General features: G+C 41.9%; 2 protein-coding genes across 2 annotated transcripts; one reads left to right on the forward strand and one right to left on the reverse strand.

Annotated features, from left to right (window-relative positions):
- Positions 1-4,561: 4,561 nt before the first annotated feature.
- LOC148982115 (uncharacterized) lies at positions 4,562-9,038 on the forward strand. The gene is made up of 7 exons (XM_089128952.1): positions 4,562-5,094; positions 5,450-6,333; positions 6,478-6,523; positions 6,658-6,749; positions 7,069-7,179; positions 7,632-7,905; positions 8,743-9,038. Exons 2-7 carry the CDS (start codon positions 5,681-5,683, stop codon positions 8,941-8,943), a joined length of 1,377 nt encoding a protein of 458 aa, XP_088985078.1. The 5' UTR covers positions 4,562-5,094; positions 5,450-5,680; the 3' UTR covers positions 8,944-9,038.
- Positions 9,039-9,190: 152 nt separating this feature from the next.
- On the reverse strand, positions 9,191-14,243 carry LOC148982116 (uncharacterized). Its single transcript, XM_089128953.1, has 13 exons — positions 14,024-14,243; positions 13,865-13,940; positions 12,688-12,974; positions 12,245-12,277; positions 12,083-12,171; positions 11,839-11,901; positions 11,503-11,708; positions 11,292-11,391; positions 10,820-10,976; positions 10,632-10,729; positions 10,380-10,527; positions 10,112-10,232; positions 9,191-9,480 (listed from the first exon to the last, which is right to left on the reverse strand). Exons 1-13 carry the CDS (start codon positions 14,114-14,116, stop codon positions 9,191-9,193), a joined length of 1,761 nt encoding a protein of 586 aa, XP_088985079.1. The 5' UTR covers positions 14,117-14,243.
- Between the last annotated feature and the right edge of the window lie 2,043 nt (positions 14,244-16,286).

Here is a 16,286-nt window from a genome sequence, read left to right on the forward strand (position 1 = left end):
CTGGCATGAGCGCGCACGACGTCCATTGCGTCGCCCCGTTCATTCCTCTCTGTCTCGGAGGGCGCGGAAGGGTGCGTGTGTCGTCCCCGGGCTACGCCAATCCCTTCCCCCTCTGTCGCCAGACCCCCGGCAGAACAGACCCCCGTGGAACGCTCTGCCTTCCCTGGTCTCTTCTGTCGGGGAGCGGGCTTCGACGCATCCGAGCGGGGTAACTCCTGCACGCGTGCCAGTCGACCCGCCACGCTGCCCCTCCGGGGGGACGTCTGTGGTTCGCATGACCCCGTTGGCTCACTTCCTGGAAGCCTAGCTAGCGCTTCCCGGGTATCCCACTGGGTCATCAGAACGATCAGATTCGGCTACGCGATTCAGTTCGCACGGTCTCTTCCCCGCTTCAGGGGAGTTCGCTCCGCGATGGTTGGTGGCAATGCCCCAGTCTTGAGAGCGGAGATTGCGACCCTGCTGGCGAAGGGTGCAATCGAGACGGTCCCTCCAGCCGAGGTGAGGTCCGGGCTTACAGCCCCTACTTCATTGTCCCCAAAAAAGACCGGTGGGTTACGACCGATCCTGGACCTGCGCATTTTGAACCGTTCTCTCCATCGACTACCGTTCAGAATGCTCACGGCCAAACGCATTTTCGAATGTGTTCGGTATCAGGATTGGTTTGCAGCGATCGACCTGAAGGACGCGTACTTCCATGTCTCCATTCTCCCTCGACACAGACCGTTTCTTCGGTTTGCCTTCGAGGGCCAGGCATATCAGTACGCCGTTCTCCCAGTCGGGTTAGCTCTGTCCCCTCGCGTCTTCACGAAGATCGTCGAGGCAGCCCTTGTTCCCCTTCGCGAACACGGGGTTCGCACACTGAACTATCTCGACGACTGGCTGATACTAGCACACTCTCGAGCTCGGGTTTGCGAACACAGAGACCTGGTGCTACGGCACCAAGCCCGTCTGGGCCTTCGGGTCAACCGGGAAAAGAGCAAACTTTGCCCCGTGCAGAGGATCTCTTTTCTCGGCATGGAGATAGACTCGGTCGCCATGTCCGCGCAGCTCACGACGAGCGCGCGCACTCACTGCTGGCTTGTCTTCGACAGTTCGAGGGCAAGAGTGCGGTTCCACTGAAACTATTTCAGAGGCTCCTGGGGCATATGGCATCCGCGGTACGCCGCTCGGTTTGCTTCATATGAGACCGCTTCAGCTGTGGCTTCGCGATCGAGTCCCGAGGTGGGCATGGCATCGCGGCTCGCTCCGAGTTCCAGTACTCCGACGTGCCGCCGAACCTTCTTCCCGTGGTCGAACCTCAGCTTTTTACGGACAGGGTCCCTATTCAGCGAGTTTCCAGGCATCTCGTTGTCTCCACGGATGCGTCTACCACGGGTTGGGGTGCCATGTGCAATGGGCATGCAGCCGCCGGTTCCTGGACAGGAGCCCAGCGCCTCATGCACATCAATTGCCTCGAGCTGTTGGCAGCACGGCTCGCCCGGCACCGCTTCCGAGCGTGCTCAAGGGCCAGCATGTGCTTGTCCGCTCAGACAACACTACGGCAGTAGCGTACATCTACCACCAGGGGGGTCTACGCTCGCGCCGGTTGTCGCAGCTCGCCCGCCACCTCTTGATATGGAGTCAGAAGCACCTGAGGTCCCTTCGTGCAGCTACATTCCTGGAGACCGGAACCGGGCAGCCGTCGAGCTGTCCCGGGCCCGTTCCATCTCCGGCGAATGGCGACTCCATCCCCAGTCGGTCCAGCTGATTTGGGACCAGTTCGGGGAGGCACAGATAGACCTGTTCGCCTCTCGGGACTCGTCCCACTGCGCCCAGTTTATTCTCTGACCCGCGGCTCTCTCGGCTCGGATGCGCTGGCGCACAGCTGGCCACGGGGCCCACGCAAGTGTGCGTTCCCCCAGTGAGCCTCCTTGCACGGGTGTTGTGCAAGATCAAGGAGGACGAGGAGCAGGTCTTGCTGGTAGCCCCCTACTGGCCCACCAAGACGTGGTTCTCCGAACTCATGCTCCTCGCGACAGCACCTCCTTGGCCTATTCCTCTGAGACCGCACTCTCTCAGAGACGGGGCACTCTGTGGCACCCTTGTCCCGATCTTGGAGGCTGCACGTGTGGCTCCAGGACGGGACGAGGCAGGTTTGAGTTCGCTGCCACCTGCGGTGGCGGCAACCATCACTTCCGCAAGAGCGTCGTCCACGAGACACCTTTATGCGTTGAAGTGGAACCTCTTCGTCAATTGGTGTTCTTCTCGCTGAGAAGACCCCCGGAGATGTTCGATCGGAGTCGTGCTTCCTTCCTGCAAGAGGGGTTGGAGCGTAGGCTGTCGCCCTCCACCCTTTGGATTTATGTCGCGGCCATTGCCGCGTCTCATGATGCAGTGAAAGGTAAGTCTATGGGAAGCATGACCTGGTCATCAGGTTCCTGAGGGGAGCGAGGGGGCTAAATCCCCTCCCTCCCCTCCTGCCCTCTGGGGACCTCTCAGTAGACCTGGGTGCTCTGCAGAGGCCTCCCCTGGAGCCTTTGCAGTCGGTAGAGTTTTTGCCCTGTCCTATGTGACAGCACTCCTGATTGCATTGGTCTCCATCAGGAGAGTAAGGGACCTGCTCGCACTCTCTGTTGACGAAGTGTGCCTGGAGTTCGGGCCGGCTTACTCTCACGTATTCCTGAGACCCCGGCCTGGATATATGCCCAAGGTTCCTACCACTCCCCTCCGGGACCTGGTGGTGAACCTGCAAGCGCTGCCCCTGGAGGAGGCAGACCCAGCCTTGGCACTGCTCTGTCCGGTACGTGCTCACGCACCTATGTCGACAGAACGCAGTGTTTCAGGACCTCAGACCAGCTCTTTGTCTGTCATGGGGGGAGCCAGAAGGGAAGGGCTCTCTCAAAGCAACGGCTGTCCCACTGGATAGTGGATGCCATTGCTTTGTCTTACCAGCAGCAAGGCCTTCCGTGCCCCCTTGGTGTGACGGCCCATTCCACTCGGAGTGTGGCCTCCTCTTGGGCTTTAGCGCACGGCGCCTCGCTAACAGACATCTGCAGAGCTGCAGGCTGGGCGACACCCAACACCTTCGCCAGATTCTATAATCTGCGAATTGAGCCGGTATCCTCTCACGTACTCGTTTCGGCCAGTTCTGGATCCGCTCAGGTGTCTTCGCTTGCTCGCCACTCCACTCCCCGGACTGGATAAGTGCGATATTTCCTCAGTTCTTCCATTGAAGCCTTGAGTCCTCCAGCACCGACGATGCGGGCACCACTGCTGTGGCTCTGGATGCTGGCTAGGTGCCTCCATGCGTACGGTTCCCCCCATGGTAACCGTCTCATGTGTATTATCCACTGTAAGCCTCTCTGAGCATGTGTCTTCCCTTGGCAAGCCATCTGCCACCCCTGGAGCTGAAATTAGTAGCCACCTGCGGTTGGTGCTCCAGTGATTCCATATGTGTTCCTATGTGGCCATATGTGTATTCGTAAGTCCTCCCTTCGGTAGGCAGCTGGTAGCATGTCCCCTTCGGGATATGTTTCCCAGTGTACCTTGGTAATCCTGTGTCTAAGTCGGATCCCCTAAGGAAAACAGGTAAGGCTCGGGGGTTCAGACTTTCGCAGGGCACTGGAAGACAGCCTGAAGTTGGCGTGATGGCACAGACCCCCAATCTCCGTCACTTCTGACGTAACTCGAAGTGACTACGAAAGGGAACGTCTCGGTTACGTATGTAACCCTCGTTCCCTGAGTAGGGAACGGAGACGTTACGTCTCCCTGCCACTTCTGCTGTGTCGCTGGGTAGATGCCGAGTTCAGTCTTGGCTCCTCAGCGAAGACATACTGCGGTTGCGTTCACTTCCTCCTTTTATACTCACGGAGTAGGGCGGAGTACGCTATGCAAAATTCCGCAGCCCCAAGGCATTGCATGCCATTGGCTCGTGTTTAAATACTCGAAGAGGATTGGCTTTCTATGCGAAACCCCCAATCTCCATCACTTCTGACGTAACGTCTCCGTTCCCTACTCAGGGAACGAGGGTTACATACGTAACCGAGACGTTTTCCTCGAGGATAAATATCCAATTTGCAAGAAATGTGGATGCAAAGTGGCTGCAAAAGGAGGATATACCATTCCTCCTGCAGATAAAGTTATGTGCCGATTATAATTTAAAGCCGAGGGAATTCCGGAATCCAGTCATGAAAATAGAATTATTCACTTAAGGCAGATGTCACGTAAAACACACAAAATAATGGATGGATGAATATATGGAAAGTAGAACTGTGCAATAAATCCAATCGCAACATGATCTGTGAATCATTAAGCACAAAAATACTGCTTGTAAATACAAAACCCTATTTGTTCCGCCGCTTTGTCAACTAACTTAGATACTCAAGTATGCGTGACATTCATGTTGTTTTCAGCGTCTCACAAACAATTTGAGGATATGAATTCAAGAACATTTCCAGAGCTGCTCTGAGAGAGCGCCTAATTGGCATTTTCATAATTTTATTTGAGAAAAAACATTGTTATACACCTTGAAACACTTTTCATACATTTACACAAAGCTCCTCCACTATGGAATTAATATTGAGCCAATAAAAATGAACGTAACTTTTCAAGAAATCAACGAAAATATAAATTGAAACTGAAAAAAATATCTTTGAAACTGAAAAAGAATAACTCACTAGCAAATTTATTGACTTCGTTTTTAGCACACTGCATGTTTTGCTAACTATTTCTCATATTTCTTTCGCTGATCTGAACTTACAAATGCACTTCTAGAGTTTTCATTTACGCTTCTGACATTTTCGCTTACGCTTCTGAAGTTTTCATTCGCAATTCTGTCCCATACCTACCGTGTGGGCGGGCTTAACAGCGGTTTGCTCTCATTGGCTAGTGAGATTTGGATTGACAGATCCTTGAACCGGAAGGAGAGACTTCAGCGGCGCGAATTTTGGGATCTGCTGCAGACATTCTCTGGATCTGTGTCTAACAACAGTAGCAACACTGTGATATTAAAGCACATCATCGATCAATATTAATAAAACCGAGATGAGTAATAACCAGGAGCGGCACGGAGCGTCATCAACATCCTCAACTGCAGGGCATTCGAGGCAGCCCGAGGTAACGTTACGTTTAATATCAAATCCATAGACAAATCTAGAAGTTTTTTCTGCTCAATCCAAGTTATGTCTTTGTTTAGATCGTTCATTAATGAACTGGGCTGCGTTTCTTAATCATTGCGAGGTAACAATCGTAAAACACATTGATTGATGGCTGGTTGTAAGTTATGTTTACCGTGCTTTTGTGAAACGCAGCCCTGGTAATGTTACTTCTTAAAATATGTTTTTCTCGAATCATCTAAATCATCTTCTTTTGTATTTAATAACAGTGTTGTTAACCGTTAAGTAAATTATTCTATCTTTGTTATTGTCCATAAAAAAATAGAATCTTATTTTCTTTTGATATTATTTTTTAGGGCCAAAGAGAAATGTCACTTCTCCAGGTAGGCATACATTCATGTTATTCGAATGCATAAAATAACGAACTTGGGTAAGTTAAGTTTTTAGCTGTTTTTTAATACAGCGTTACCCTGCTAAACTTGCCAAGATCGGCATGGAATTATGTAACGTTAGTTACTTTGATAAGTAAGCTAACCAGGCATTGTTGATACCTGCAGGAACAAGTGCAAGAAGATATCTTACAGCGTATGCTAACCAAGTTTAACTTGATTTGTCGGAATGAAGCTATAGATTTGGAATACCTCCTGGATGTTGCTCAGCAAGAACTTGCTTTGGCTATTAATGCATCAACTCACGTTAACATCCCAGATAATTTAATTAGTGGTCTACAGGAGTTAATCAACGTAGTTAATATATCTCTGAATTCGGAAGACCCTTCAGGAAATCCGTCAGAAATTGTAACTTACACCTGGGGAAACGTGGGACGCCCACGTTTGGAAATCAGCAGGGATGACCTTAAAGAACTTCTCACTACTGCTCTTCCTGTAGAAACTCTTGCACAGCTCTGTGGTGTTTCAAGAAGAACAATGAATAGAAGACTGAAGGAGCAGTCCCTCTCTGTCAGAGGCTGCTATTCGAGCATATCGGATAATGAACTTGATCGTGTGGTGAGAGAAATAAAAAGAAGAATGCCCCATGCTGGTTACAGGCTAGTAAAAGGGGAGCTTTTGGCTAGAGGGCACCGCATACAATGGCACAGGTTGAAGGCCAGTATGCGACGGGTCGATGGAGCTGGAATTTTGGCCAGAATGCTCCAGCTTGGTTTTGTAGCTCGTAGAAGTTATTCTGTTCCTGCTCCATTGTCCCTAGTTCATGTGGATACCAACCATAAACTAATCACGTGAGTATTTGAACTGTAAATTTCACTTGCATGCACAAACCTACAAAAAATATTGCTGTCTTCACACAGTGATGCATGTACCATATGTACACAAAACAAATGACTTACAATAAACAGCATAGTTGTGTCTGTATTTGTGTTTAGTTTCAACATTGTGATATTTGGTGGAATTGATGGATTCTCAAGGAAGGTACTGTTTGACAAACTTTGCATATGGTCTGTTTTTAAACTCAAAAGGTTATAATAGTTGCCAGAGTTGTCACGACAAATTGGTCTCAAAAGTAAATGTTCTATTATAAAATATTAAAATCGTTTTTATTTTAGATCCTGTATCTTGATGCTGCTGCAAACAACAAAGCATCGACTGCTTTCTCATTTTTTTTGGAGGGTGTCCACAAACATGGGTGGCCGTCGAGGTAAAAATTATCTTTACTACATGACATGTTAGTCATGATGATTTATCAGTGTTTGAACTTATGAATGAGACCTCTTCAAATCTTTTGTCAGATCGCCTCTTTGATAATTTGCACTTAGTGATTGTCGCTCACATGAGCGGGCCCTGATCTGCTTCAGATTTCAGGCTTTTGTCAGCAGTCTCCACAAAACTGAAAGTGATAATCTGGGCTAAAATCATCTATGTGTTTGACAATAAGTATACAATTACAGGAACTTGTAAAAAAAAATTGTAAATCAATAACACCATGCATGCATGTATGTTGTCTAAATCTTTTGCAGAGTACGTGGTGACCAGGGAGTTGAAAATGTGGACATCGCTCGTTGCATGTTTTCAGTACGAGGAACGGGCCGAGGCAGTTTCATTTCTGGAAAAAGCGTGCACAATCAAAGGTACAAATCAAATCATTAAGAGTTGTATCACATGCTCTTTATTTCTTGTGGGGCACAGTCACTTGCCTTACACATGATGCCACAAACAAACATCTCTAATTTAATCTCAGCAGAAACCACTCGAGTCTAATTTTGAAACTTACTAACAATGAGCAAATTTATTTTTTAAATCTCCCCTGATTAAAGGGGTGGTACACTGTTTGTTATATTGACTTCTATTTATATACATTCAGTTGTGGGAGACTGAAAATGTAATCACATGGAAAGAATTTTCTCAAATTGCTGCATGTGCAGCTTTAAAATTGGTGTTCTTTCAATTCAGTTTAGAGGTCACACCATGACGTATCTTTGAAACCTGAACTTTGTAATGCAGCAATATGATAAATATTTGCATTTTCTTTACTTTTTTGTAAGCTATGATTTGTGCATACTTATGTGTCTTTTTATTTTAGAATTGAGCGTCTGTGGTGTGATGTTTGGTCAGCCATCTCTTGTAAATATTATGAAGTCCTGCATACAATGGAAGAAGAGAGAGTGCTTGATCTATCCGATGAGCTGCACCTCTTTTGTGTGCACTATGCAATTCTTCCACGGTTGAAATCGGACCTAAAGGGCTTCACGAGGAGCTGGAACAACCATCCGATCAGAACAGAGGGAAATCTTTCACCAGAACAGCTTTGGTACATCGGAATGTTACAGACACCAGTGGATGAGCCAGATATAGAGGTATGCTTTAAGCATCTGTGCAAAGTTAAAAAGATTACACATCCAAAAATGCTAATTCTGTTTTCATTTGCTCAACCTTAAAAGGTATTTCAATTGAAAATGTAAATGTTCATGTCGCTTTCAAACCCGTAACTTTCATCCATCTTTAGAACAGAAATTATCTTTTTAAAGGGTTAGTTCACCCAAAAATGAAAATTCTATCATCGTTTACTCACCCTCAAGTTGTTCCAAACACACATAGAGGTTTGGAACAACTTGAGGGTGAGTAAACGATGATAGAATTTTCATTTTTGGGTGAATAACCCTTTAATGACTGTCCCTCCATTGATACTCTACATGTAACTACCACTTTCAAGCCCCGGAAATCATGTCCTTACATGTGACTCCAGTGGTTTAACCTTAATTTAATGAAGCGACTTGACATGAAATGTAATTACATGAAATGTAATGTAAATGTTTTTATTTTTTCAGATAGCTGAATAATTAATGCTTTTCCATTTTGGCACTATTATCTTGACATAGCCAGAGGGCTCTCAACTCTGGCCCTCGAGATCTACTTTCCGAAAGTTTAGCCACAACCTTGTGTATTTGATTAAGTTTAGAGCTAAACTCTGCACAAAAGTGGATCTCGAGGACCAGAGTCGAGAACCCCTGCAATCGTGACTCATTTCAATGCCTGGTATAAATAAGGCCTAAAATACATTTAGGCAAATAAATGTCAGGATTTTCCTCCTGGGTGAACTATTAATTTACTTCGATATAGCTTCTTTGGGATAAGATAATTAACCAGTTTATCAAACAAAATAATTTTTACATAACAATGGTTTGTTTTTCCAGGTGGTGGAGCAACTTTTTCGAGAGGAAACTCCTGATACTGACTTAGAGGATGGTGTGGTGGTGCCAGAGATCCATTGCCCTTTTTCTGACCAAAAACTTGCTGTTCTGCATGGATTGATTAATCCCTTGACATCACCATTGAATGACAGGGAGCTTTATATCCAGACACTTGCTATCATCCAAAGATTGTGCTCTATTTAACATTTAAATGTTTAAGTAAAACACTCAAGTACAGATGCAGTTCTGTCAGAATTTTAATTGAAAAAAAAAAAATCTGTTAATTGCCATTAAAACATTTAATTAATTTTATACAATGCTGTAAAACATTTAACCATTCAGAAGCATGTAAAGTTATTAACACGTTGAACATTGTCTCTCATTGTCTGAATTTTAAAGATGAAATTAAACCTATTGAGAGAAATTCTATGTGGACATTTCAGTTAATTTTCTACACCCTAAAAAAGCAACCTCCATGTTGCACAGCTGTTTTCATTATTTCTTTAAATTCATCACAATTTGACAGATGTGCAGTGGGAAATGTAATGGTTTGGGTGCATGCACTGATGATTGGATAGCAAAGTGTGTGGCTTGGCAGTCGTTGCATACAAGTGTGGTCAAACTGAACAGTAATTTTAAAGGCCTCTCTCTCTGACAGAAGCAGGTGCCTATGCGCTTGACCAGTCAGCCACTGCATCACCTGTGGGACAGAGAGTGCTGCCTCATCCTGAGCATCTCCATCTAGGGCAGTAAAATATACAATGTTTTAAATAACCATTTATATCATCACAACATTTATAAATTGTACCATTTGTAATTTATTTATGTGATCAAAGCGGAATGTTCAGCATCATTACTTCAGTCTTCGGTGTCATATGATCCTTCAGAAATCACTCTAATATGATGCTCAAAAACGTATCAATGTTGAAATCAGTTTTTGCAGCATTTGTGTGGAAACAATGATACCATTAAAACATTTTTGGTAAGATTATAAAAAGACAAATGAATAATTGTATTCATTAAGGATTTAATAAATTGAATTAAGAAAACATTTATAATGTTACAAAAGAGTCCTATGTAATAAATGCATAAATAAATTAACGTTCTATTCTTCAAAGAATCATGAAAAACATAACTACTTCCACAATAATGTTAAGCTATGTTAATGTTAACTTTTTCTAACAATAATCTGAAATTTTTTTAAGCATCAAATCTGCATATTAGAATGATTTCTAAAGGGTCATGTGACACTGAAGACAAGTAACGATCTGATCAATTAGTTATCAGCCATATTTTTACTAATAATGTTTCACCATTGTAGAAATATAATAAATATCTGCATGTGAAACACCTGAAATGAATACAAACTTACCTTCAAGCTCCATCAGAAAATCCTGGAAGTGATTCAGTATTTGAACCTCTTTGGTATGTTTTAGAGTGCCACTCTCACTCATTTGTGGAACAAGATGGGATACAATGTAATGAGAGTCCACCTGAAACACAACAAAAATGACAATCATTATATAAACAACATCATACAATATACAAAGAAAAAATTATTTAAGGATTACTGCTGTAACATCTCTTAAACCAGTTATGCAAAATAGAACTAGAATGTTTTGAAAATCCTATCACTTTACCTTATCATTACCACCTTGCATAACAAAGAGGCTGCGGCACACTTCCCTGTTCTTCTCCATAGTGTCAATTAAACGGTAAAGCTGTAAACCTTCACGGAGCTGCTGAAGCATGAGTGTTCTCCGCGCAGCAGCATGCATTACAATAGCTCTTCAAAGAAATAAAACAAAAATTTCAGTGTTAATGTTTAACCATTGTATTTTCTGTGGAAGATACATAAAATAAACACATTTAAAAATATTGCAGAGATAAACCTTGTTATATTCTCCTTGTTGTCCTCATTTATAGGCCCCGTGTAGCCACAGTTGACAATCTGTTCACAGTAAGATGACAAGTCTGAGGCCTCCTCGATCTTTAAGTAAAGGAAAATCTAAGTGTTACACTTCAAAAAAAAAATTACGTGGCAATAGAAATAACCTAAGACAATTTGTTTTTCAGATACCATTTTAATCAGTGGTGAAAACTCAGCATCGTAAACGTTATCCTTGGTAGCGTTTTCAAGGGTTCCACTCAACAGAAAATCATAACACCAGTCCTGAAGAAATCTTGGAGCTGGGCCACCCTGTGCAAGGCTAACGGCAAAGACCTCCCCAGCAACTCTGTTGCAATGACAAGTAAACAAGAAACACAGTATAGTAGAATTTTACAATTTACCAGTTAGTGTGTACCAGTATTTGAAATTTACATGTTTAAATTACATTTGCTTTTGAAAGGATTGTTCAGCCTAAAACAAATGCTTCCTATTTAGATCCAGAAAAGTTTAAATGTCATTGATTTGTCCGGACAATAACAGCTGAGATTTTCTTATTTGTTTTCCACAGAAAATGGCACACTTAAGTTTGGAATGACATGAGTGCAAATAAATGACAACATTAATTTTTGGGTGACCTATTTCTTTGAGGAGAAACACTTACCGAAACAGGCCATTGTCAAGATCATTCAATGAATATTTTGGCATTTTGCCTTTGCCCTCCTCTCCTTCAAAGAGTCTGGTCTCTATGCCACCAATCAGTTCTATATATAAAAAAATAGATATCTAACCATAACAAATCAACAAGAAATCAAATGTTTTTTGGTGTAGCGCTTAAGATATGTTACCAAGTAAAAAAATATAAAAATTCTGACCTGTCAGGAATTCTTTTCGTAGAGCACCTGTGTCAACTCCAGCCTCTCCTAAGAAAGTAATCTTTAAAGTATTGACTGGAGAGCTGATCTTTTGTCGCCTCCAAAGTAACAGAGCTCGTTCCACAAGGTTCATTCTGGACACACAGATGCTGAATTCCTTGGAGGCGTCAACTTGAGCAGCTAGCCATCGTAGGACATCCTCCTCACTGTAAATTGTTTTTATATTTAACTGTTAAATCTTTTAAATATTCAGCATGGAATGGTTTAGACCGCATGATACAGAAGTTATACATTTTTACTTAACAATATTAATGTTACTTTTTTAAATGAAAGTACCATGACATCTCTTCATTTTGTGGCTTCATTATATCAGGGCTCCTTGTTTGAAGGGACTCTGAACTAGGAAAAAAAGCAACTGTGAAAATATAATACTGTTTATGTGAAGTAAAAATATTTAATTCAGTGCATTTATATGTAGCTACTTTCTATTAAAGTCTAATCTATCAAGAACTGTCAAAATATACATCACACACCATAAAATTAGACTGCAGTTTCTAAACTGCTATGTGTATTGCATTACCTTTCCAAGTCACCACAAACACTTGCATGGATCTCCAATTCCATCAGAGGAAACGTTTTCATGCACACAGGACACTCTGCATCTGTCGACTAAAAAGCAAGTGATTATGTAAAATACTAAAAGCACTCAGAAGGATGTCATCCCATGCCAGAAGTAAATTACCTTTTCCTCAAAGGCACGAGGTGAATCAGGTACCTGGTTATAGACAAAAATATATATGTAAAAAAACATTTCCATATGCAATAGGGGTGTCACAATGTATCGCAAAACAAAAATACAACAATTTGTATCGTGGATAGTTAATCAGTGAAAGAGTGCAAGCATATTCGTTTAATTTAATTCTGTATTTTCAGGAGCATTGTCACTTTTGTCCTGTTCATTGGGTTTCTAGCACCAAGTCCAAGATATTCATTCAAAATGTAATACCAAATTTAGAATTTTAATCAACTGTTAATTTATTGTTAATCTTTTACCATACGTTTTGGAGTATCGCAATAATATCGTATTGTGATATGTATCGAGTCGTAACATGAGGGAATCGTAACAGCCCTAACAGCCTACATAAGTTACTTAAAAGGTAACCTAAAAAAACACAAAGTTTTTACCTCTGGTTCCGAATCTGAGAGTGTCTCATATTCCAGAGTATCGCATTCCCTCACATGCAGGGCAAGCATTTGAAGTGGCATCATTTTAAAACATTTCTTGCATTCTGCTTTTGGCATTAGCGAAAATTCCTGTGCATCGGAGGGAAGAGGAGAAAGATCGAACTCATCCTGTAAAAGTACAATATACAGCATGGTTTTCCCCCCTCCAGTTGCACATCTGATGGTACTGCCACTGTATCCGTCCGACTCCGGGGGAACAAGATTAAGACGCCGCCTTCCCTGTCCACCTGAATAAAATAAAAACATACATACATACATACACACACACACATATATATGAAGAGTTCAGATGCAAAAGCCTCTAAATGCCATTTGAAATTTTCTTCTTTAATGATGATTTTTATCAAACTTGTATATTTAAGTTCAGTAATTTCACTTAAATGACAATTAATAGGTAATCTTCATTGCCATTTAAGTGAAATCACTGAACTTATATATACAAGCTTGATAAAAATGATCATTCTAGAAGAAATTTTCAAATGGCACTTAGAGGCTTTTGCATCTGAACTCTTCATATATATATATATATATATATATATATACTCTATTATGTAAATCTTTTATACAACATCATCATCAATATACTGTATATCATCCTTTTAAAGTCTTACAAACTGGTTTATGGAAAAAAGAAATGTATATACCCTCACAAACAGAAAATAAACTGAAAAAGAAATTAATCAAATTAATTACCCTGATAATCATACTAGTAATGCACTGATATTAGTCAATAATAAAGGCATTTGATGATACTGGAGGTTAAAAACACATATTTACTCCCTCGTAGACTTTTTGATAGTCAAATGCAAAATAAGATTTTGTTTTTAACCAAATAGCAAAAGCGTGAGAGGAGTAATGTGTTTTTGTGTTGTTTTTAACAAAAAAAAAGTATTTCATTATATGGACATGATCAGCATTTTTGTACTATTTAATTATTTTGCTGTTCATTCTCAGGTATTCACTTTGATGTTTAATTGCTGAAAACATGAATATTGACTATACCAACCTATTTAAACGTACATAAACAAATAAAATATACATGAAACTAGTTGCATTGTGTGATTCTGTGAATCTCTGTAACTTGCAAATAGAAGTTGTAGTGGTGTCCAAATAGTACCAGATGCCTTGTAGAGAAGCCATCCTCCAGATGCTGACTTCATTTTGGGATAGGTATCACAAAACAAGCTGGAAACCTAAAATCCACAATTACAACAAATTATTATTACAAATAAAGTTATTGTATCCATCAGCTATGAATGAATATTTTATGCATAACCTCTGAATGCGTCAAATCATCAGCCATTGAGAGATTTCGTTTCCCCAGTCCAGCCTGCATGAGTTGCAGCTCCTCCGCTGATGAAGGGGTCATTTCTACATTTTTATTTAAAAGAAACACTGAAAACACAAATGGTTTCCAAGCTTTACTAAACTTAGCTGGTTTACTACAGCTGGGTAAACGCCTTTTGGACCCCCGCTTAAAAAATCCTGGGAAAGACCTACAAGAGATGATTAAATAAAAAAAGTTAGTAACTCAAAGTATTTAGAACTATATATATATATATATATATATATACATACATACATACATTCTGTGACAGATTGCTTATGCTACTCTATGTAGGCTTATGCAAGTTGCTTTGGATAAAAGTATCTGATAAATGCATAGGCTACATGTGAACAAAATTGCATTGCAAATAGTAACTGTCATTGCAATCTGCAACTGCAATCATGACTGCAAGCTGAAACCTGGCCATCTCTTGGTCCACAGTCTGGCACTGTCCTGAGCGCTGATTCTGATTCCCCTGATTCTGACTCTGCCTTGTGCTGGTTTTACCCAGCGACTGGTGGAGCACCTCTATGATGTTTTGAATAGCTGATGCAGCATCTGCTGCACCACCATTTGAGCCTTGCTGCAGAATAAAGATCAGTCTGAGATCTTTGCTTAAATTACATCATGTAACATCCTTGAACGCATCACATATGTTGGGGTAATAAAAATGTTGGGGGTAGCAATCAAAGTACTCAAACTACAAAAATTGCACTGCAGACATGTGAATAATACGAATATAAACACGTCAAAATCGATCTACTAGACATAAAGACATAACTTGGACAGAGCAGAAAAAACTTGTTTCTAGATTTGTCTATGGATTTGATATTAAACGTAACGTTACCTCGGGCTGCCTCGAATGCCCTGCAGTTGAGGATGTTGATGACGCTCCGTGCCGCTCCTGGTTATTACTCATCTCGGTTTTATTAATATTGATCGATGATGTGCTTTAATATCACAGTGTTGCTACTGTTGTTAGACACAGATCCAGAGAATGTCTGCAGCAGATCCCAAAATTCGCGCCGCTGAAGTCTCTCCTTCCGGTTCAAGGATCTGTCAATCCAAATCTCACTAGCCAATGAGAGCAAACCGCTGTTAAGCCCGCCCACACGGTAGGTATGGGACAGAATTGCGAATGAAAACTTCAGAAGCGTAAGCGAAAATGTCAGAAGCGTAAATGAAAACTCTAGAAGTGCATTTGTAAGTTCAGATCAGCGAAAGAAATATGAGAAATAGTTAGCAAAACATGCAGTGTGCTAAAAACGAAGTCAATAAATTTGCTAGTGAGTTATTCTTTTTCAGTTTCAAAGATATTTTTTTCAGTTTCAATTTATATTTTCGTTGATTTCTTGAAAAGTTACGTTCATTTTTATTGGCTCAATATTAATTCCATACTCCACGCTTCACTGGAGAACTGCGGTTCGTTGTCGATAACAATTTGTTCTGGTATGCCAAATCTCGCAAACAACACTTTGAGTCTCTGAATAACATGTTCAGATGTTGTTACGTTTAGCAGAAGAATTTCTAAGTAGCGCGAATAGTAGTCAGATAGTACCAGATATTGTTGCGCTCTGTGCATAGACAAGTCTATGGCTATTCGTTGCCAAGGTCTTTCTGGCAGTGGTGTTGACTGTAAAGGGTTCTTTGTGCTGTGCACGTTTGTTTTCAATGCAAAACTTACACGTCTCGATTTTACGTCTGAGATCCTCCGAAATCCCAGGCCACCACACAGTCTCTTGAGCGCGTGCCCTGCATTTTGACAAACCTTGATGTCCGTCATGAATTTTGCTAAGCATCTCGTGTCTCATCACTTTCGGAATTACTATGCGATTCCCCAGCACAATCAGTCCCTCACTCACTGATAAAGAGTCTTTCCACTTGTAAAAGCTCTGTACGCTATCAGGAACGCTTTTAGCATATTCTGGCCACCCTTCTGTTACGAACTTCTCTACGGTTTGTAGCTGCTCATCCTTTTGTGTCTCCGTTTTTATTTCTGTTAGCTTGCGCTGTGACACAGGACGACAACTGATGATCGCATTCACGTGACAACTCACATCTGCTGTCATGAAGTCTTCAGTGGTGTTCAATGGGCTACGTGACAGTGCGTCCGCAACAACCAAGGTTTTGCCAGGTGCATACTCCGCTTTTGCGTTAAACCGCATGAGTCTCATTAAAAGTCTCTGACATCTTACCGGCAATGTGTCTAGAT

The sequence above is a fragment of the Pimephales promelas genome, chromosome 3 (assembly GCF_988280905.1).
Source record: "Pimephales promelas chromosome 3, fPimPro1.hap1.1, whole genome shotgun sequence".
Classification (NCBI taxonomy): Eukaryota; Metazoa; Chordata; class Actinopteri; order Cypriniformes; family Leuciscidae; genus Pimephales; species Pimephales promelas.